This window comes from Felis catus, chromosome C2 (genome assembly GCF_018350175.1).
Source record: "Felis catus isolate Fca126 chromosome C2, F.catus_Fca126_mat1.0, whole genome shotgun sequence".
Lineage (NCBI taxonomy): Eukaryota > Metazoa > Chordata > Mammalia > Carnivora > Felidae > Felis > Felis catus.
The window spans coordinates 107355939-107378522 of NC_058376.1; the positions used below are offsets into that span (position 1 = coordinate 107355939).

The 22584-nt window shown below is 41.7% G+C and overlaps 1 protein-coding gene across 11 annotated transcripts in view; it reads left to right on the forward strand.

Moving 5' to 3' along the window:
* Positions 1–22584, forward strand: part of VEPH1 (ventricular zone expressed PH domain containing 1) — a 254352-nt gene that overhangs the window by 206994 nt on the left and 24774 nt on the right. For 10 of the 11 annotated variants that reach the window (XM_019810515.3, XM_045037395.1, XM_019810519.3 and 7 more), the window contains one exon: positions 12046–12163. In XM_019810515.3, the coding sequence (XP_019666074.1) occupies positions 12046–12163 (118 nt within the window). Of the gene's footprint in view, positions 1–12045; positions 12164–13477; positions 15034–22584 lie in introns of those variants that run through there. The other variant, XM_045037397.1, reaches the window with a different exon arrangement.

The window sequence follows — 22584 nt, forward strand, 5'->3', positions numbered from 1 at the left end:
TTGACTCGGCTTGAGTCACATCTCTCCCATCGACATGCACTGGGCATCTGGGCAAGTTGGTTAACCTCATCGAAGCTTAACTTCTTCATCTATAAACTAGGAACAAATTCATCTGCCCGATAGTGTTGCTAGGAAGGCATTATGAGATGATGCATCTAGTTAAACACCCGGCAGCGCACCTGGCACCGTGAGTGCCCCATAAACAGCATCTATAAAATCATTGCTTTATAACCTTTGAGGCTGTGGTTAAGTCACCTGTTTAGTTTTCTCTTTTTTGGATTTGTAACAACTTAGATATCTTTATGGCCCTGCTCTGACTTTGTAAGAACTGAACGTTGTAGTCTGTGTCTGATCAGGGCCCAGGTACCTCATTATAAACCTATATATGTGTCTAATGATTCCCCAAATGGGCACACCTCGTTGCACCCTTTAATTTCAGCATCTCATTAGTGTTCCATTTTCCCACTTTGTTATTTTATTTCCCATTCCCTCACTAGTGTCCCCTTCCTTTTTTTTTTTTTTTTTGCCTTTCCTTTCAGTCCCCACATCTTCCTATGCCCATTTCTTTATTCACGGCATTAAATCCTTCCTTTTATGCTTGTCGTGATTCCTTCCTTTCTGCACAGCTCATTACATCCCTCCATCTGTGAACCTCATTATGCCATCCCATTTTTATCTTGTTACATCCTCATCATGCACATATTATTAGCTCCTCCATTCATGCATAGCACTGCATTCTTTCTCTCTGCTTCTTATCATGACCTGCCCTTTCCACCCTTCCCATTTAATGCTTCCATTTATAAATCACATTACATCCCCCCCAAATGCCTTCATCATTACACCCATCCATTTATGCATCTCATTACTTTTGCCCATGCACATTTCTATGTGCATTTCTATTTGTACATCTCATTATTGTCCCATCAAACATGCACATGTCATTACTCCCCTTTCAAATGTTCGTGTTGCATTACATCCTTCTATGTTTGCATCTCATTACATCCAATATTCCTAGGTTTGACAACAAACTAACAAAGACAGATAAGTGTGTTACTTGCTTTTAGAAAACAAAATATGTTTCTCAGGCGCCTAACATCAGTGTTTCTTAAACAAGTCACTCATTTCAGAAAGATTTACATATTTATCTAGCTAAGAGATTAAAAAAAAGACACCCTCTATTTTCTATACATAAAAAAGAGCTCCTTATCTTGTTTTGTTCAACTCATGGTCATTATCACTACTTTGTATTATTTCTCTACAGTTCACAAAGTGATGCAATTATCCATGAATTTATTTGTGGCAACAACTCTCTGAAAGAGACAGCTTAGGGATCCCAGTCATTTTACAGAATGAGAATTGCATTGAAAGCACCGGGAAATTAAGTTATTTCCCAAGAACTGCTATTGAATGGCAGTGGCAGGGCTCAAAGTCAGATCTTCTGTCTCCAAAATCTACATTCTTTATGCCATACCACTCTGCAGAAAAAAAAATCCCTTATTTCTATGTATCATGTGTCATTTAATCCATTCCATAACACTTCCCTATGACAGACGCTGGTGTTTGCACGCTTTAGGTGCAAACCTAAAGCTTTAGGTTTGCTTTATTTTCTTTTCTAAAACAAAATAACATAACATCAATGCTTTGAAATAAATCACTTAGCATTTTGTGTTCATCTCTTTGTCCCTGAGTTTGAAGAACTAGATTACAAGAAGCTTTAGTGCGGAGTCCCCCAACAAGAAGAAATGCACATAGACTAAGATGCAAAAGTCAAGAGAAAGAGATGGTCCTTTACTGATCTTCCCCACCAAGACCAGCCCCATACAGGCAAAATAAGAGGACTTCCCTACAAGAGATTTGAGGGATACCAAGGAAGCCCCCCACCAGGTTCTGCACCTTTCTTCCTGACAGATCCTAAACCTGGCCAGTCTCTGCTTCATTGAACTGTGTTCTCTGCCTCACTTTTATTTTCTATTTTATTATGAAACAACTCATAAATTCAGTAAAGTGCAGAAAGATGATACCCATTCCCATCACAAGATAGAAGAGATGTTTACATTTCTTCCATATTTACTTCAAATATTCCCCTTTGCCAGAAGAAAGGAATTGCAAATATTCTCTTGAGGTTGGTGTGTATTATTTCTATTTCCACAGATATTTTTGTACTGTTGTTTTAAAATTTTACATATGTGTTATAGTGCACATATCTTTTGCATATCCTTTCTGTGCTTAACATTATGTTTTAAAAATATATCTGTCTGTTCACACATGTGAAGCTATCTCATTCGTTTTAGTATCTATAAAGTTTTCCATTGTATAAATAGACCAGAGTTTACTTTATCCATTTCTCTCTGAGGGGGTAGTGCAACATCACATCTGCCTTGTTCTCTTATTACTTCATCAGTGCTGAGTGCTGTGCTCTACCTGTTGAATGACTAAGTGGAGACATTTGAAATTCTCACATCATGGGAAGCAATGCCTTCTCCATAGATCCATAGCAGAGTCCGTTTTTTCCCCATTGTAACTGCTCCACGTAGTAAACACATCAACAAAATGATAGTTCTTAAGTAAAACTGGACTCTGGCCAAATGTTGGTATGTACTTGTGTATTAAAATAATTGTACCTAAAATGGGTGGTCTGATTCCCAGATCTCGGGATACTTCTTATGTTAGCAAAAGGCAATAAAGATGGAAAAAAATACAATATTTGCCACAGAAATGTGGTTGATTTTTCCTCTGGTTAAGAAGCAATGGTTTAAGGAGTCATTGGAGACTACTGCCAGCCTCTGATGCAAGCAGACCAATATGACTGTGGCCACCAAAAGTATGGCCTATTTCAGATATAAGAAAAGACTATTAGATAGTAATCATTCCAGAAACTTCAGAGCCTAGAAAAGCCTTCCATTGTGGTGCAGAAAAGGAATTCTTCATATTGTGCTGGTGGGAATGTAAATTGGATCATTCTGACAAGCAATTTAACAGAACTTAGTGAAGTTAAGGATATGCATGATGTTCAATTTTTAATGCCTCATGCAGACAAGATTTCTGGAGCAGAGCAGATTATTTACAGCTAATAACCTCACTGACTCCCCTTTGCTTCCATTATTAATCCTGGGCAACACAATGAGAACCTGGTGTCATCCTACACATACAAGGTCCATACCGTAGGAAAAGAAATACTGAGAATATGAATCTGGATATTTATATGGTGGGGTGGGGGTGGCCAGCACCCCCACTCATCTGAAAGAAGGAGGGAAAAATTTTTGCTCCTTGGGAAAGATTCTGGGTTTTTCTACCTTTTGGAATATAAATAAATCTCTCCAGGGCGAGGATAAGACCAGTGTCTCCAGCTTGACAGCTTAGACATGTCTCTAAATCCTGGGTCTCATCCCCACCTTGAGATGTAAACACATACTTCTGGAAGATAAATCTCTCTAAATGGTCTCTCACTTTCTAATAAGTCATAAATTACTTCTCAAGCTTGTTCTTTTAGCCCGAGTCCCAAGTTTTAGTAAAATTTGCTCAGAAAGCCCAAACTATGCAGAAACATAAAAAAAAAAAAAACCCAACAGATTTTCTGTACATTCTTAAACATACCGTGATCTAATAATAATCTTCTTTTTTAAAATTTTTTTAATGTTTATTTTTGACAGAGAGAGAGAGAGATAGAGCATGAGTAGGGGAGGGGCAAAGAGAGAGAGAGACACACACAGAATCCGAAGCAAGCTCCAGGCTCTGAGCTGTCAGCACAGAGCCTGACATGGGGCTCAAACTCACGGACCATGAGATCATGACTTGAGCTGAATTGAGATGCTTAACCCACTGAGCCACCCAGTCGCCCCAACAATTCCACTTCTGCATGATTATCCAGAAAAATTCTTACTCACGTCCACAAGGGGATGTGTATGAGGATATTCATTGTTGCATGGTTCATGTAAGTGTAAACATGGGGCACAGTTGGCGCCTATCACTAGCGGAATGGTTACATTAAAATGAGACAGTGGCAGATGTGCACCACATCATTCTATGGCAGTGGCAACAAACTAAGTATACATATGATGCCATGTACTCTTAAGAGTAACAAGCAAGAAATGGAATGTGGTCCATGGCATAACATTTATGAAAATGAAAAACACAGTAAGCATATTTTTCAAGAACCCAGACATGTTTGAAGAAATACATCAAACCCAAAATCACTTACGTAAAGGTGACGTGGAGCATCTGGGAATGAGAATGGTATCAGGGATAATGAGGGGGATATAAGAGAAAATAACCTGCATGGCTGCAGAGTATGGTTATGTTGCTAACTGACTTCCAGAGGAGAAAAAGAAAGTCCCTTCACTGAGCTCATTCCATATCAGCACCCTCTGTGGTCTAGTACCACGTGGTAGTACAGTAATCCCCCTGCTGTATTCTTGGAGATACATTCCAAGACCCCCAGTGGATCCCTGAAACCATGGATAGTACTGAGCCAAATATATACTATGCTTTTTCCTCTACATACATACCTATGATAAAGGTTAATTTATAAATTAGGACACCTGAAAAACAAATAATCCAGTGAAGAAATGGGCAGAAAACATGAATAGACACTTCTCTAAAGAAGACATCCAGATGGCCAACAGGCACATGAAAAGATGCTCAACGTTGCTCCTCATCAGGGAAATACAAATCAAAACCACACTCAGATATCACCTCATGCCAGTCAGAGTGGCTAAAATGAACAAATTAGGAGACTATAGATGCTGGAGAGGATGTGGAGAAACGGGAACCCTCTTGCACTGTTGGTGGGAATGCCAACTGGTGCAGCCATTCTGGAAAACAGTGTGGAGGTTCCTCAAAAAATTAAAAATAGACCTACCCTATGACCCAGCAATAGCACTGCTAGGAATTTACCCAAGGGATACAGGAGTACTGATGCATAGGGGCACTTGTACCCCAATGTTTATAGCAGCACTCTCAACAATAGCCAAATTATGGAAAGAACCTAAATGTCCATCAACTGATGAATGGATAAAGAAATTGTGGTTTATATACACAATGGAGTACTATGTGGCAATGAGAAAGAATGAAATATGGCCCTTTGTAGCAACATGAATGGAACTGGAGAGTGTGATGCTAAGTGAAATAAGCCATACAGAGAAAGACAGATACCATATGTTTTCACTCTTATGTGGATCCTGAGAAACTTAACAGGAACCCATGGGGGAAGGGAAGGAAAAAAAAAGAAAGGTTAGAGTGGGAGAGAGCCAAAGCATAAGGGACTCTTAAAAAATGAGAACAAACTGAGAGCTGATGGGGGGTGGGAGGGAGGAGAAGGTGGGCGGTGGGTATTGAAGAGGGCATCTTTTGGGATGAGCACTGGGTGTTGTATGGAAACCAATTTGACAATAAATTTCATATATTAAAAAAAAATAAACAATACAAATGACAAAAAAATTTATAAATTAGGCACAGTAAGAGATCAACAACAAATAATAATGAAATAGAATAATATAGCAATATACTACAATAAAACTTATGTGAGTGTAGTCTCTCAGAATATCTTATTATACTGTACTCACTATTCTTCTTGTAGTGACAGGAGATGATAAAGTGCCTAGTGAGGAGATGAACTGTGGTGAATGATGCAGGGAGTATGACATAGTAGCTTTAGGCTACAACTGACCTACTGATGATACATCAGAAGAAGGATTATCTGCTTCCAGGCTGGGGTTGACAGTGGGTAACTGAAACTTTGGAGAGTGAAACCACAGATAAGGGGGGACTACTGGACACAGCAGTGCTAGATGCTCAATATACAGTTATTAAATGCAGGTGGCAACCATTGATGCTGGCTGTCATGCCAATGGTTCCAATGATTACATTTTACTGCTATCACCACTGTAAAAATGTCAAATTTTCTTGATATTTTGAACACTGGTAATCTTTTGCCCTGGCTTCCACTCTGATTAAAAAATACTTTGCTGCCTTTAATGGACTAAATTTTAAAAGAAATTAGGTTCATAAAGAAAGTAATTGTGGGTTTATCAAACATTTATGAAGCTTCACCCAATTTTCCACCTTTAGTTTCCACTCAATCCATATGCTTGCATTAGCTTTTGCATAAACTGCTTTATTTAAACTCTTATAATGTTTACTGCCAACATTTTATATTCACATGATTTTCTCATGATCCCTAGGCGAATGTGAAAACTTTCCTTTTTGAGTCAAATCAAATAATCTATCATATTTGTTGGTTCTTACATGAAAGAGTTCTTCAAAACTTCTCTTGGAAATGAATCAAACATGCTTTCTTCCAGCCACTTGGAGCCAGACCCATGGTTGGAATTGCCACAACTTGCCAACAAGCAGTGTCCCAACACACTGGTACTCAAAGGATAGGGAAAAAGTCAAGTCTATTCTGTGATCTATAGTAATAGTGAGGAGCTGGCCACATTAACCTTATATACTCATATGTACCTAGAGTTCCCTTATTAGTCTGGGATAGAGAAAGGAGAGACAATGGAACAGAGTGCGTGTGTGACATCTACATTGAATACAGAATTATGTTATGAGTGCTTCTGGCTCAGCACCCTTGCTGCCTCTGCTCAGAGCCTGTCTCCCACCTGTTGCCCACTCCTTCCTCACACATCCCAGCCTTCTGCCAATTTTCAGATAAGCCTAAACAGCTTCAATTTTCATGCCTCTTCTCTTCTTTCCAAGTTGTACAATTTGGAATAATAATGTCTCTGATCTTCAAGAATGGAATTTTTGCTCTTGCAACCAGATTGTATATGTTGTCATTTGAAGCCAAACTACTGTGGAAAAGTATAAACATATGCACAAGAGGATTGAAAAATTCCTCAAATGCCAATTAATGGAAACAAATCAGTCATCCTCATCTGTTCCCAAGGATGTAGGGTTAATCACCAGTCATTGCACATCAGAATAACCTAGGGGCTTGTTTAGAAATGCAGATTCCCAGGCACAAACACAGGCTAGTCACATTAGGTTTCTAGGAATGGAACCTGTGTTTGATGTTTGTAACAAGTTTCCCTGGGATTCCAGATACCGACACCTCCTAAGAACCAGTGATTTGGAAAAGCCGAGAACGAGCAGTCAACATGCTATATTGATGGATTTAGACAAATATTCTTCAATTACTAACATTTTATTCTAAAAACTTGTTTTATAAAATTAAATAAAATGAATTCCTGTAACACACATAGAGATGCAGGTATATTTTTTAAAAATATAACTGAAAGGGCTGAGTGGGCATAATTGAATAGACATGAAAGTTTAAAACCTAAATGCTACTGTTGATATAAATGGGAGATAAAATCTGTGTGTCTCAATTAGTAAACATTTAGAAAGATTCATTGAACATCTATTATGAGCAAAGTGATATATTCAGTATTTTCAGAAGCTGTAAAATAATACGGAAATTAATCTTCTTGGGGTGCCTGGGTGGCTGAGTCGGTTAAGCGTCCGACTTTGGCTCAGGTCATGATCTCACAGTTTGTGAGTTTGAGCCCCGCATCGGGCTCTATGCTGACAGCTCAGAGCCTGGAGCCTGCTTCGGATTCTGTGTTACCTCTCTCTCTGGCCCTCCCCTGCTCACTCTCTCTCTTTCTCAACAAGAAAAGAAAAAAAAAAAGAAAGAAATTAGTCTCCTTGCCAAGGGGGCTTTAATCCAGTTGAGAGCTGAAAGAGTCACACCAGAAGAAGATAAAATCATAACCAATCACAAATAAAGATGTATTTCAGTTTTCCTCTGTGAGGAATACTATGCACCCAATGCATTATTGTATCACATCCTTGGAATATAGGACAATGTCTCCTTCATCTATTTATGGTTGGTTCCTGACACCAGGTGCTATAAATACTAATTGCTATAAATTGAATAGTAATATTTTTCAGAAGTTGATTTAAAAATTAAATTATAGCATAAATATTCTTTAGAGTTTCTTTTGCTAGTTTATTCATTCAGTGCACAGTATGTTTCTTACAAGATGCTATGTATGCTTGCACAATGTGGGACAATATGAATAACATAAAGATAAGTGATATAAGGATGAGTCATTAATTTTTTTCCCTCAATAAATTTTTGCACACCCTGGACTCCATATAGTTAGAATTCGTACACTAGAAATAGCTGTAAAGACATAAAGCTCTCCTATTTTGTGAAAATATTGGAGATCGTTAAAAAAGGAAAAAAAAACCTCTTGTTTACATATCTTAAAGCATACTTGAAGTATGTGCCTAGAGTTGATGCCATTAACCATAGGCACACAGAACACATGAGGCAATCCTATGTTTTGTATCTGTGCAAAAAATAGCTTTAAACAGAATTTAAATGTACCAGAACCCAAAGTTCTTCCAGATGTATGCTTTCACTGATTTCTGGAAAATTGTTTCCCCATACCCTTTCACACTACATCGACCACTGTATAAGACCCAGAGGCCACTTTGCACTTTTACAGAATCCATAGCATTGACTCATGCTGTCGTTATCATCAACATAACGTTGTAAATATCCTCTCATCTTTCCAGGCTATTTGGCTATTTTTCCCCTAAGAGGCTTTGCAAGAGACTTTTTATATAGTTCTCCAAATTCCTACTCCCGTTAATGATTTTTAAAAAAATAGAGAAACGTTCATTTAATCGGCTATTTAAAAACATCATTTTTCCTCCAGGGGCCTCTATCCCTTTTGAATTCGATGGTATTTATCAAGAAAACCTTTCTTACTGTATTCTTACTATGATTATGTATCTTTTTCTTTATATTCTTCTGGTTTTATTGAGGCCTGAATTGGAGCGTTCTCAGAAGAAGGTGACCTCTCTAAGTAAAATCATCATTTTAATTGAGAATTGGCCAACAGGGTGTCTGTCACCTTCCCTTCTTCATGGCACAATGTCGGTATTGAGTCTTTGTGCTACATAACAAATTACCCAAACCTAGAAACTTAAAAAAACATATATTTGTTATCCCACAGTTTACTTGGGTCAGGAGTCTGCTTGTGACTTAGCTGGGTCTTCTGCTCAGGGTCTCACAAGGCTGCAGTCAAGATATTGGCTGGGCTATGATCTCATTTAGAGGTGTGACTGGGAAGGGTCTGCTTCCAAACGTGGTTAGGCTGTTGGCAGATATCATTATTTGGGATTGTAGGACTAAAGACCTGGAACTCTTACTGGCTATTGGCTGAAGGCTGCCTTGAGGTCCAAGAGGCCACCCACAGTTACCTGCCTTGTGGCTCTGTCCATAGGCACTTCATAGCATGGCAGCTTGCTTCTTCAGGCCAACAGGAGAGTCTCCCTTATGCATATGCTAACAAGATAGGTGTGTGTGTGTGTGTGTGTGTGTGTGTGTGTGTGTAGTGTGTAGTGTGTGTGTGGTATGTATGTGTTTGTGTACATAATAACATAATCATGGGATTGATATCTTATCATCTTTGTCATTTTCTCAGAAGCAAGTCACAGGTCTCTCCCACACCTAAGAAGGGTTTACATGAAGGAATGAGCACCAGAAGATGGGAATTATGGTGGGGGGCGGGTCACCCTAGGGTCTGTCTACCACAATGCCATTGAACTAAAGTACTTCAGGGAGGAACTATACTTAGATATGAATGATTTTTATTATTCTTCTGGTGTCTAGTTGTTTTAAAATAAGCTTATAATTCTCTAAATAAGTCCATTTTAATTCTCTTGGTATTAAAAAAAAAAGCCATATAGTAATTCTCGGGCAAGGCCTCAGAAATTATAAGACCCAGGAGGGTAAAGAAGATAAGCAGGAGAGAGAAATAATGACCTCAAGCACAGTCAAGAAACCAAAATTCCAAAAATGTAGGTATCGCTAGTTGATGGTTTGTGGTTGCTTGTTTTGTGATTTATTTTGCTTTGATTTTCCAACAATATTTGGAGCTACATGTGTTGCATCTGTCTCTCTTCAAGGTGGGCTGTTATTGCTGATTTCAACAGTTCAGAGAATTACCCTCTATCTGCTTCAGTCAGTTCCCTTTGCATAACACCTAAATCCTCTAAAGAATTAGCCTGCTTTTGACTTCAGAACTTGAACGCTGGGATGTATCTTGCCATCTGTCCTAAACTTTTTAAGCAACTTATTGCCAAGACAAATGTGGATTGTAGGCGACAACCTGGGACATTTCTGGTCTCAGAACAGGAAAAATAAAGGAACCCTTAAGTATTATTTTAAGTACTTTGTTTGTTAGCAGTGTTTGTGGTGAATGAAAAATTGATCCTTGGTTGTGTGTGAAATAGAGAAGTGATCTGCATGCCAATGGCCAATAGACTTCAGAGACTTCAGAGTTCTGAAACTGAGATTTATGAACATCTGCTTTTCCCCCATAAATTTAAATATAGATTTCATCCTTTGAAACCTGCAAAACTCCCAGGTGCTTCTTCAGTCTTTATCTTGGGAACATGCTTTAAAAAAAATGGTATTAAACGTTAGCAACTCAAAATACTATATTCAGCATGTTGAGGCTCCAAGATGTCCAATGCCAGAACACAAGCCATAATAGTCTTAATAAAGAATGCTGAAAAGTATTTCTTTCTAGTCCCAGTTTATGCCTTTCATAATTCCACAAATATTTATTTCATGCTTGCTTATGGGGTAGGCATTTTTAGCGCTGAGATCATAGCAGCCAATATAACAGAGAAAATCCCTGCCTTCATTGTGTTTATGTTCCAGTGAGTGTAAATGTTCTCTTAAAAGAATTCCCTTTAAATGTTCATAATACTTTCATATGGTTCATTGGAAAACTTTGCACTGGGCTTGCAAACCAATGTTAATCCATTCCTGATGTTGGACTAGATTCTGGGGATACAACTGTGAACAAAGTAGATCTTTATTCTCGCAGGGTTCTTAGGGTTTGGCATATTTCTCACCTCTGTTAAGAAACATAGGCCTGGGAAACAGGAGCTTTGGGGTAGAAACTGAGGAGCCACTTGCCCATTCTTTATTTTTGAGCCATCGTAAGCAGCACAAACAGTGCCTCCATCCTTTGGCTCTTGGGCTTACTAAGAGCTGTTACTATGGGTAGAAGATAAGAATGTGTGGACCAGAGGAAGGGGAATAAAATCATAAGTCTGCAGAGGACAAACACATAAGTCAGCTAGGCACGTGGAAGGCTAGCAAAGACATTAAATCCCTCTGAGGAAAGCAAGCTTTTAAGAGAGCAGTTCTGACCACCCTGTAGCAGAGGACACAAGGCATTTACATAATAGGAAAGCCTCAGGAGGACAGTAGAGCTATTTAATTTGGTTAGGCTAATAGTATTCCATCCATTTACAGTGTAATAGAACCTTTCTCCTCTGCCTCTTAAACAGGAACGCGTTGGCACGATGCCACAGGGCACATAAAACAGCGCCAGTCTTCTTGGTGTGTCCATTCAACTCAGCTATTGGGAGGGGGAAAGTTAATTAATTTACTGATAAGTAATTTAAGACATTATTTTCTATTAAAACCAATACAGCTGCACCATGGAATATAATTCAGGATTTGCATATACCGTTAAGATAAAATATAAAACTGAAACAGTGCCGGAGCAAAGGGCTGAGGGATTAAGCCCTCTCCCATAGTTCCCACCAGCCACCTACGAAACCAACCTAACAAAAATAATGTTTTGATATGGATAATGGATCCTCAATTTTGTGCAAAGTGTAAATAACAGACAAACTCCCCTACAACTTTCCTATCAACCACGCTGTCCCTTGCGTACCCCTTCTTTTTAGAAATTCTGGAGTTGCCATTAGATGTAAGAAAATGTTGGACCGCTTCAGGCCCCACCCCCGAGCCCTGGGGCCTAGCTCTGGGGCCCACGATCGCTGTCCTCTGCACTTAAGAGCAGTCCCTTGGAAGGGTTTGAGATAGTTGCTCTTTTGCAAGATGGGCTCAGAGAGGTTTTCTCAATGCTCCCTCCTTGTCCTTAGCACTGAGTCTGAGTACTGGCCATCCTGCTCCCATATCCCTTTTTTTCCAGTCTCTGAATGCTACGTAGCAGGCAGATCAGCTTATGTGCTTTGTGCTTTGTGTTCCTGGAACAGGATCTGGACCAGGTACAGCTCCATCTGGAAGAAGTGAGATTCTTTGATGTGTTTGGCTTCAGCGAAGCAGCAGGAGCATGGCAATGCTTCATGTGCAACAACCCCGAGAAAGCGACCGGTGAGAGACCCCTCCCTTCCTCTTGCTGCTCAGAATCACTTGTGGCCCTGGGGTTTACAGGGACCTATGAGCCCTGCCATTCTAACTGGCCTTCTTCTTGCATGAACGTCCTAAGTTGTAATAATGCACAGAGGTATGCCTGGTGGCCTCTGCCTCATGCTGAGAGACATATTTCCCCAAAGTGGGAGTGAGAGAAAGGGAAGATGTTGAAAGGGAGAGAAACATAAACCAGAAACGAGCAAGAGAAACAACACCTTATGCCTTATGCGTAGTCATCAAGAAAGTAGTACTGGCTATTTTGTCCTGAAAGCATTCATTTCAGTCCAGATGACCCTGAGGGTTAGAGAAAAAGAGGTGTTCTGTCAAAAACCTCAAAGAAAGGAGATGCTGCTAAAGGAGTGAATGCATGCACAACCTTGTCATCTCGTGGTCACCCCTTACACTTTCAAAAAACATTTTTTTAATGTTTATTTATTTTCAAGAGAGAAAGGGACAGAGCATGAGTGGGGGAGGGGCAGAGAGAAGGAGACACAGAATCTGAAGCAGGATCCAGACTCTGAGCTGTCAGCACAGAGCCCGATGTGGGGCTTGAACCCACACACCCTGAGATCATGACCTGAGCCAAAGTCGTACCCTTAACTGATTGAGCCCCCCAGGCGCCCTACCCCTTACACTTTTGCTTGTGATTCTGCTGTGAAACGCTACAAGAGTGAGGAATTAATTGAGGAATGCCTTCCTAGCTGTTATTCACCCTTTCCCTCCCTGTCTGCTGCCCAAAGAATTTGGTCTACTGACTTTGCCTAAAAATAACAATTAGTGAATATAAGCCAAGCCCTGTGCTAAACATGTCAGCTATAGCTCATTAACATTTACAATGATCTTATCAGGTTGGTACTGATATTATCTCCATTTTACTTATGGGGAAACTGAGGTACAGAGCAATTTGATTAACTGAGGTCAGACAGGTAATAAATTAATAGCAGCAGGTTTTGAACTCAGTCTGACTGCAGGGCCCATGCTCTTAACCACTCCACCGTTCTGCCTTCCTGGTTACACTTGCTCCAATCTGACCAGTGGAGTTAGGTTGATAATAAGTCTGTTTTCACAAATTATACTGTCCTTGCAAATGGAGTATTTCATCACTCATTTGCCTTCTGAGGACAAAGAGTTCTCACCACTGACAGTGCTCGAGAACTGCAGTTTCAACCAAGAGAACAACGATAAAACACTGCTGAGCCCAAAGCCACTTTGTAGATGAGCCACTCTCTAGAGAGCCACAGGTTACACCACCTGTACCCGTTCCTTTCGTTTTAGGATGTTGAGCATCTTAAAGATTACCCATTGTGGCAAGTCTGTTTTCTTGCTAACTGCCAAGAAGTTAAGACTGAACGGGAGAAAGCCTGTTGATTTGGCCAGATGGAGCTGTGAGGGGCTCATGGAGAGGCACCAGCTAAATTGTATTCGCCCACGGAAAAGTTGTGGATGGAAGAGGCTGGCAGTGCAGGATGGCAGGCTTTGTGAGGCGCACATTGTTGGCTGATTACAGAGTCTGCACTGAGCTGATGCCAGAGTGAACACCCCAATTTTTAAAAAGTTAATTTGAGCAAATAAGGAATTGGGGAATTGAATGTCTCCGTTATAAAACTTTCTCATTAGACCTTATTCCACCTACGGAAAACAGCATAAAAGAAACTTTATCTGAGAGCATGGCAAAGTAGGGTGCTTATCCTAGATGGCTCTGAGAGACCCTTAAGAATTCTCATTCCAAGTAAGCTGAGTCCTTAGCTCAATAAGCATTTAATCATATCTGGCCAACAGAGGCCTCAGAAGAGGGGCTGAAAGTTAAAAACACAAAGTGTTCCTTTAATATATGTTTTCTCAAATTCTCTGCCATACACGTGAAAAGAACAGTTTGCACATTTACTCTTTCTTACTTGTGTTTCTCACAGTTAAATATAGACTGAGAACATATAGCAATAAAAATTCAAACAAGGCCAAATATTTTATAGCGGAACATATTGAATCAAAATGCTTGGCCCTAAAAACTTCAGTGTGCTTAGCTTTCTTAGTTCATTTCCTTTTGCTACATGAAAGGGGATGTGAGTCTGAGAGAAATCCTATGTTCAACTATTATTTTCACCAAAAACTCTTGATTCCCTGAAAAATGTATGTAGGTTGTTGATCTCATCTTATTTTTATATAAGCATCTAGATTATACATTTCATAGAAATGAAAGGTCTAACATAATGCTGCCGACACATATTATTCATGGAGACAATATTTACATTCATGTTCTTAAATTTTAAAGATGATCGAGACATAGGAATAAATATTTTATTATTTGGTTATGCACAGCAAACGTAGTACCCGAATCCTACTTTTCATTTACGTAATGTATGTTTGTTGTATTGGTTGAATGTCTTCTGCAGGCCAAGGCTTGGGATAAAATATGAGTAAGGTGCAATATCTCTGCTCTGAAGGGGTTCATAATCCAGTTAGGGCCAGAAGGCATATATCGAAAAGTCTAGCATACTTCCTTGTATGTTTATAGCAGGGAATGAATACTTGCTGAGTGAGTGAATGAATGAATAATATTTGGAAATGACAAAATCACATATGCCTCAAATATTAAAGTAAGATGTTTCAAGATTGTGATTATGTATTAATCAAATCAAATACATCACTATACCATACCCAGTGCGTTGTAAATCTGGTAAAGGAAGATGGGGCTTCTTTCCTCCCTGAGATAAGTCAATATATAAAAAAACAAATAGCCCCCAGCTTAGCCCCTGACAGACTGTACCTGAGTCTTGTTACTGCTCTGGATTTAATCAGTGCCCTCAGAGTCCAGATTCCCCTCACGGGGTTCAACCTCCGAGAGGATGGGTTTAAAGAAGTAGGATAGGGGAGCCTAAGACAAAAGAAATTGTTTAAAAAACTGTATTATTTTTTAAGTACTGACAAATGGTAAAATAATTGCTGTCAAGTATTCATTGTTCCAATATAAAACAAAAAGTGCTGTTTAGCATCTCCATAAATGAGAAATAAAACATGAGGCATTTATAAAATTTCAATTAGACATCAGGAAAGACGTCCTACAATATAAATCCTCCTTAACAGTGTGTAGACCAAACTAGGGGACCCATTCAGAAATTGACAGCAAATCATCTGGCTTACATGGTCACCTAAATACATTCCCTTTTTCAGATTAAAGTCTTATCACCTACCAGCACTCCTAGCAACATACAGACATTCACAGGCATTTAATATCTGATAGTCAGTAAAATATACTTTGAATCCATTAGATGCAGATAAACTTAGAAAAAACTGAATGCTACAGCAGTCTAAAGTCTAAAAATGAAATTATTATAATTGCTGTCATTTATCATACCAACAATGAGCTGAGTATTTTTCTTATTATTATCGACTCCATTTTACAGATGAGGAGGCTGAAACACAAAGAGGTCAAGTAATTTTCCCAAGGTCACATAGCCACCAAGTGGTAGAACCAAGATTCAGTGCAGCCTAATTCCTGAACCTGAGATTTCAACCTCTTAGGTAAATCCAAATTGAGGACATTGAGTATTGGAAATTCCAATTATATTCCAAGTATATTCCCATTCCAAGTACTGGAAGTTCTACAGTGTTATAATATCTACCTCTCTGATGACTTATTCTACTTAAAGAAGAACAGGGGCTTTGTTATGATAATGTGTGGGAAATCATCACATGCAGGAAATAGATACGTAGAAGCTATTTCCAATCTTCCAATTGCTGACTCAGTTTCTGATAATCATTTTATAAAAGTACAGAGTAGACGATTAGAAAATCACTGTAGTAACTCAAGAGTCCTCTGAGATTTGCCTGGTGGTGTTTATTGCCAATCCTATTACTCCACATGAATGAGAGAATAGAGATTGAGCAAGTGGATAGAACAGAACAGAACTTACTTCTGGAAAACCAAGCAAATCCCCTTTATCAGTCGCCCTCATGTCTTGGAACTGCTAGTGCATGTTAGCAGTAACAGTTAGTCAGCATCATCCTGGAACACATCTGGCTTTAGTCACATTTGTTAAAAGGAGGAGGAAGGACTAGGTCGTGACTTTCACTCTTATTTCTCAAGACACGTGGGATGCCTATGTTCTTACACCCTAGAAAAAAATAACTTAGAGACATCTCGGTTTTGGCATTCATGTCCTCCTCTATAAATCTGAGCACTCCCCAGTGTGATTACTCTCTTAGTCACTAGATATTTAGATGTTGAATGTGATCGTCTGTAAGAGGTCTCCTTAGGTTGTAAAAGAAAATGAAAGCAGTTTTTTCAGCCTTCTATCACGATTCCTCTTTAGAACGTGATTTCAAATATTTGTGCTATAGAAGCAGGCTCCATTATATGGGCAAATGGAGATGGTTGCAAAATGATACGAAGAAAAGAAAGAGCTCTCCCAGGAGATTTTCTTCACACACCGCAAACTGGTAATAGCCATTGTGTCTCTCCTTTGCCGGACGCCTTCAGTGTGGGCTAGATAACTTTCCACTCCAAATACCAATGTGAAAATGGGCTCAATGGCCTCTGAGGACCCAATCTATGGGTCACAAATACCTCTGTGAGTCCATTAGTATGGAAACATTGAATGTCATTATCAACTTTCACAGTAATTTGAAGGTAACAAAAAAGAAAACTCCATTTTGGATTTATGTAGTGGCTAGGTTTGCCCTGTGATGCCTTCCCTCCTACAATGTATGTTAGAATATTGTCTTATGTCCTACACATGGGTAGAGTCCCAAAAGTAGGACAGTGCTTATGTAGGATAACCTCACATTTTCACATTTATCTACTGTTAGAGACTACTGAATATGCATTCACTGCATAAAATTGAACGCCAGCTTGTTGTTCGAAGATATTTTCAATTATTTAATGACAAAATAAATACATACATAGTGACTCAGATTAATTATTATCCTGAAATCTTTTTTCTTTTCCCTCTCTTCGTATTTTCCTGTTCTATGCCTTTCTGACACGGGCATCCCTCTCTCTTTTAAACCTTCCCACACACTCACAGCTCACTTTCTCCCTCTCTCTCTCTCTCTCTCTCTCTCTCTCTCACACACACACACACACACACACACACACACACACACACGCATACATGGAAACACCACTACCCCCAGATAATAAATTCCTCTCCTCTGTTGTTTCTATTCTCCCACACTTCAGCACACACAGCATGTTGCTACTAATCTTCCCTGACTGGACAGTGAACAGGAGAAGAGGAAGTATGGGTTATTCATCTTTGTATGCCCTACACAGTACTCAGTACCCAGTACATAGTAGTGTTTAACAAGTATTTGATGTATGGATACCAAGTAATTCGTGGATTATGTAAATGATAGGGTGAGTATGGAAGATTTGTTTTGAAATGCAACTTTAAAATCCAATACCTTCTTAAAATTAAATAGACACTGAACTGAAACCTTAAAGTAGCAACTTTTGCAAAATAAATCTTTATAAGAAGAAAATGTTGCTGTGCACAGGATTTTAACATCCTATGGATACCCAATTTCAATATTTTACTAAGAGGTTTCAATACACACATATACACAGAGTCCATAGTAAACGCGCTAAGAACATGTCAGCCTCGATGGGAAATAAACTAAGCTCAGTAACCTAGCACCCTTCAGGGCTAATTTATATTCTTTATCTCCCGTCACTTTCCTGATCCTTCTGCCTTATCATATTGGGTTAGCAATCTTATCCTGACATAGGGTAAAAGTGTCTGATGGCCTTATACTTGTAGCCAAGCGTTAGTCAGCCCATGGTTCTCCACAAACAAATCATCACACATGGGAATGTGTCCTTTTCACTTGGAGAATAAGCTGAGTCAAGCCAGTCTATGGAGCAGAAGCATGCTTTCAAAAGGCAGACTAAAATGAGTAAACCAGTCTCTTATCACTACACCACCTTAAGATAACATTGATTTAAAGAATTTTATGTAGTTCTAAAATAAAGCGCTTAAAATATTTCAGGAGAGCTGTGGCCATCACCTTGCAGAGTAACCCTAACGTTTTGTTCAACTATATAACTAATGTTAGGAAAGGAAAGAAATGTGTTTTTCAGCCACAAACTCATCTATGTAAATGACATATAGGTGCCTTTAGCAGCCACAGAGAATAAAGTCATCCAATATCTCAAGAGGATGGTAATATTTTGCATAGGTGGGATCTCATCCTTCCCACCTTCTCCTATAGATTACCCTCTTCCCTATTCAGTTTCTTCCTCCCAATTGATTCCTCCCATTGGCTTTTAAACACACTCAAGTGGCTTATCCTTTCCTTTTCCTCCACCTACTGCTCTACCTCTCATCCTCTCTTTATTTGTTTTTAGTAATAATAAGAATAGCATGGGGCACCTGGGTGGCTCAATCGGTTGAGCAGCCGACTTCGGCTCAGGTCATGATCTCAGGGTTTGTGAGTTCAAGCCCCGCATCGGGCTCTGTGCTGACAGCTCAGTCTTCTGATTCTGTGTCTCCCTCTCTCTCTGCCCCTCCTCCACTTGTGCTCTGTCTCTGTCTTGTTATGCCCAGAATTTGTGATCCCCAAAGACCACCAGGGAGCCGAGTCTGATGCAAAAACAAAGAGCCTTTATTCGAGCTAGCTCGACCTCAATCCCCTACCTGCACCGACGCAGCGGTGAGATACCGGGGAGAGAGAGAGAGTTCCAAAAGCACAAAGGTTTTATTGGGGCCTAGGGGCAGTTGGTGAAGTAATGGCTGTGGCCTCAGCCGATTCGCTGGGGAAGGGTCGGAGTCCTGTTACGCAGGTCTCCGGGTGTGTTTTGATTGGGAAGTTTGAACGGGTGAGCGGGAGGTTACTCAAGGGGAGGAGGCATGGTCAAGGTGGAGGACACAGAACAAGATGGAGTCGGCTGGGGTAGGTCCGGCCTTTCATTCCCCCCCTTGTCATGTAGCTTACGGACCCAATCATGGGACCGGCTGCATTTATGGTGACAAGGGGAACAGAGTTTGGAGGTTTACGCAAAGTTCTGGGAACTAAGTGTCCCTGGGGTGGCTCTGGGAGGTCTGATTAAGTATTGTCCCCGAGCTGGTGTCTATGATCTGCCAGGTGATGTTTTGAGGGGCGTGGGGACTCCTGGCAACATGGGCAATGACAAGCAGAGTTAACAGAGTTACCAATATTAGGTGGGCCGAATGCGCTGTAGCTTGAGCTTGAGCGGGTGTGTTGGTCCCAATTGACGGCCCATCGCGTGACGAAGTCCTTCCGGATCAAGGAGGGATCCGCTGGCCAAACGTGTGTGTGATGGACCCAGGTCGCGATGCTGTCTACTTTGAGAGCGGTGGTGGTTGTCAACCTCGTAGATGGCACGGAGGCGCGGCCAAATGTCCTCGTGCGCCCTCTGGAGCCCTCTCAAGGAAAGAAAAAGTTCTTGATCTTTAAACTCAGCAAGAAGTTCAGCTCAAAGGTTGGGAATAATAGGGGGTGGCCTGCCAAACATGATCTCGTAGGGAGTAAAACCCAAGGTGTAAGGAGTGTTCCTAACCTGGTAAAGAGCATACGGTAGGAGAGTCACCCAGTCCCCGCCAGTCTCCATGGTTAATTTGGTAAGGGTCTCTTTTAGGGTTCTATTCCTTCTTTCTACCTGTCCTGAGCTCTGGGGCCTATAGGCACAATGTAATTTCCAGTTTGCCCCCACCGCCTTGGCTACTGCCTGTGTTACCTGTGAGATAAAAGCTGGTCCATTGTCTGATCCTACCATGGCAGGAAAACCATACCTGGGTAAGATGTCTTCTAGTAGCTTCTTAGCCACCGTCTGAGCCGTTTCATGCTTGGTTGGGTATGCCTCCACCCAGACAGAGAAGGTGTCTGTAAATACTAAAAGATATTTATAACCATATTTTCCTGGTTTGACTTCAGTGAAGTCGACTTCCCATTGGGCTCCCGGTCTGGTGCCTCTGAGCCCAGTTCCTTTTTTTTATTTGAGGTGGCTCTCGCGTTGGTGAGTTGGCAGGTCTTGCAGGCAGATACAACTTGCTCTATTTTGGTGTCCTGTTGGTGAATCTTTATTCCGCCATGTCGGATTAAGTCTTTTAATTTTCGGGGCCCCACGTGAGTAGACCGATGCATGTGCTCTAATATTGAGACTCTGAGCCGGTCTGGCAGCACGAGCTCCTTGTTAGGTGTATATCACCATCCCTTTATCTCCTGGGCCATGGGGAGTTTCTTGATCCGCTGTAACTCCCCCTGGGAGTATTTGGGCTAGTCTGGTAAAACTGGGTCTCCCAGGTCCAGTAGTTGTATGGTCATGGTGGGGACTGAAGTAAGGTCTACTGCCTTGGCTGCCTGGTCAGCCTTTTGATTATCTCTAGCTACTGGGTTATCAGCTTTTTGGTGCCCTTGGCAGTGGATAATGGCTACCTTGACAGGAAGGTTAAGTATCTCCTGCTTATTTTTTATAGTCCGTCCTTCTGCCGTCAGTAACCCCCTCTCCTGATAAATTGCCCCATGAATATGAGCTGTGGCAAATGCATAACGGCTGTCTGTGTAGATGTTAAGCCTTTTTCCAGCTCCCAGCGTCAGCGCCTTGGTGAGGGCTATGAGCTCCGCTCGCTGGGCTGACCTTCCAGAGGGTAGAGCCTCCGCCCATACGGTGTCCGTTGCGGTGACCACCGCTGCACCCGCATACCTGAGTCCGTCTTGCACAAAGCTGCTGCCATCAGTGAACCAAGTAGCCTCGGCATTGGGGAGGGGCCGGTCGGTCAGGTCCGTCCGGAATCCATGTACTTGTTCCAGGATTCCCACACGGTCATGTAGTGGAGCACCTAGGTCAGGGTCGGGCAGCATGGTTGCAGGATTGAGGGCTGCACTGGGGTGGAACCGCACACGTGGAGGGTTGAGTAGGAGGCTCTGGTAATGAGTCATACATGTGTTGCTCATCCATCTATCAGGAGGCTGTTTCAGGACCCCTTCAATAGCGTGTGGGGTCGTGATCCAGATCTCCTGCCCTAGGGTCAGTTTGTCTGCGTCCTTGACTAGGAGTGCGGTCGCCGCAATAATTCTTAGGCATGGCGGCCAGCCAGCAGCCACTGGGTCTAGTTTCTTGGACAGGTAAGCCACCGGGCAGTTCCAAGGGCCTAAGGCTTGAGTTAGAACCCCTTTTGCTATTCCCTTATGTTCGTCTACAAAGAGGTGGGAGGGCTTCGTAATGTCTGGTAGGCCCAGGGCTGGGGCACTTAGGAGGGCCTTTTTTAACTGATTAAAGGCAGTTTCTTCTTTTTCAGCCCATTTAAATGTTTTCTCCTCTTTGGTAGCTTCATATAGGGGCCTGGCGATCTCAGCAAAACCTGGAACCCAGAGGCAGCAGTAGCCGGCTGATCCTAAGAATTCCCTTACTTCGGGAGGTGGGAGTAGGGATCTTTAAGACAGTTTCTTTTCTGGCATCTGATAACCACCACTGTCTGCCCTCCAGGATATATCCCAAGTAACTTACCCTCTCCCTGCATATCTGAGCCTTCTTCGCAGATGCCCGGTACCCTAAGGCCCCCAGGGTAGCCAGCAGGTCCTGGGTCCCTCGCTCACAGTCTTTGGCCGTGTCGGCAGCAATCAGGATGTCATCTACGTACTGTAGGACGGTGAGGCCAGGGTGCTCCCTTCTGTACTCACCCAGGTCCTCATGTAGTGCCTCGTCGAAGATGGTGGGCGAATTTTTGAATCCCTGAGGCAGCCGTGTCCAGGTGAGTTGCCCACTGTAGCCCTCCTCCGGATCATGCCACTCGAAGGCGAACAAGGGTTGGCTCTGGGGTGCCAGCGGCAGACTGAAGAAGGCGTCCTTTAAATCTAGTACAGTATACCAGACCCTGGAGGGCGCCAAGGAGCTCAAGAGAGTATATGGGTTGGGAACAGTTGGGTGTATGTCCACGACCCTCTTATTTACTTCCCGGAGGTCTTGTACCGGTCGGTAGTCATTTGTGTGAGGCTTTTTGACCAGCAGTAGGGGGGTGTTCCAGGCAGACTGGCAAGGAACTAGTACCCCTAGGCTTCGTAGTCTCCGGATGTGTGGCTGGATCCCCTTCCAGGCCTCCTGAGACATGGGGTATTGTTTGATCCTTACCGGATTCTCTCCTGGCTTGAGCTCTACCAGGACCAGGGTCCTGTAAGCGGCTAGTCCTATCCACCAACCACACCCCCCCCCCCCCCCCGTCTCTGCCCAAACCAAGGGGAATTCTTGTAGCCATCTGTCTATATTATCCTCTCTCGGGAGCGCCTCCTGGTGGAGGAGGTATTCATCCTCCAGTTTCATGGTCAGGACCTGGATGGGGTGGCCCTTGCCATCGGTGACCTGAGGCCCCCCTTGTCTGAAAGTTATCTGAGCTCCAATCTTGGTCAGTAAGTCCCGTCCTAACAGC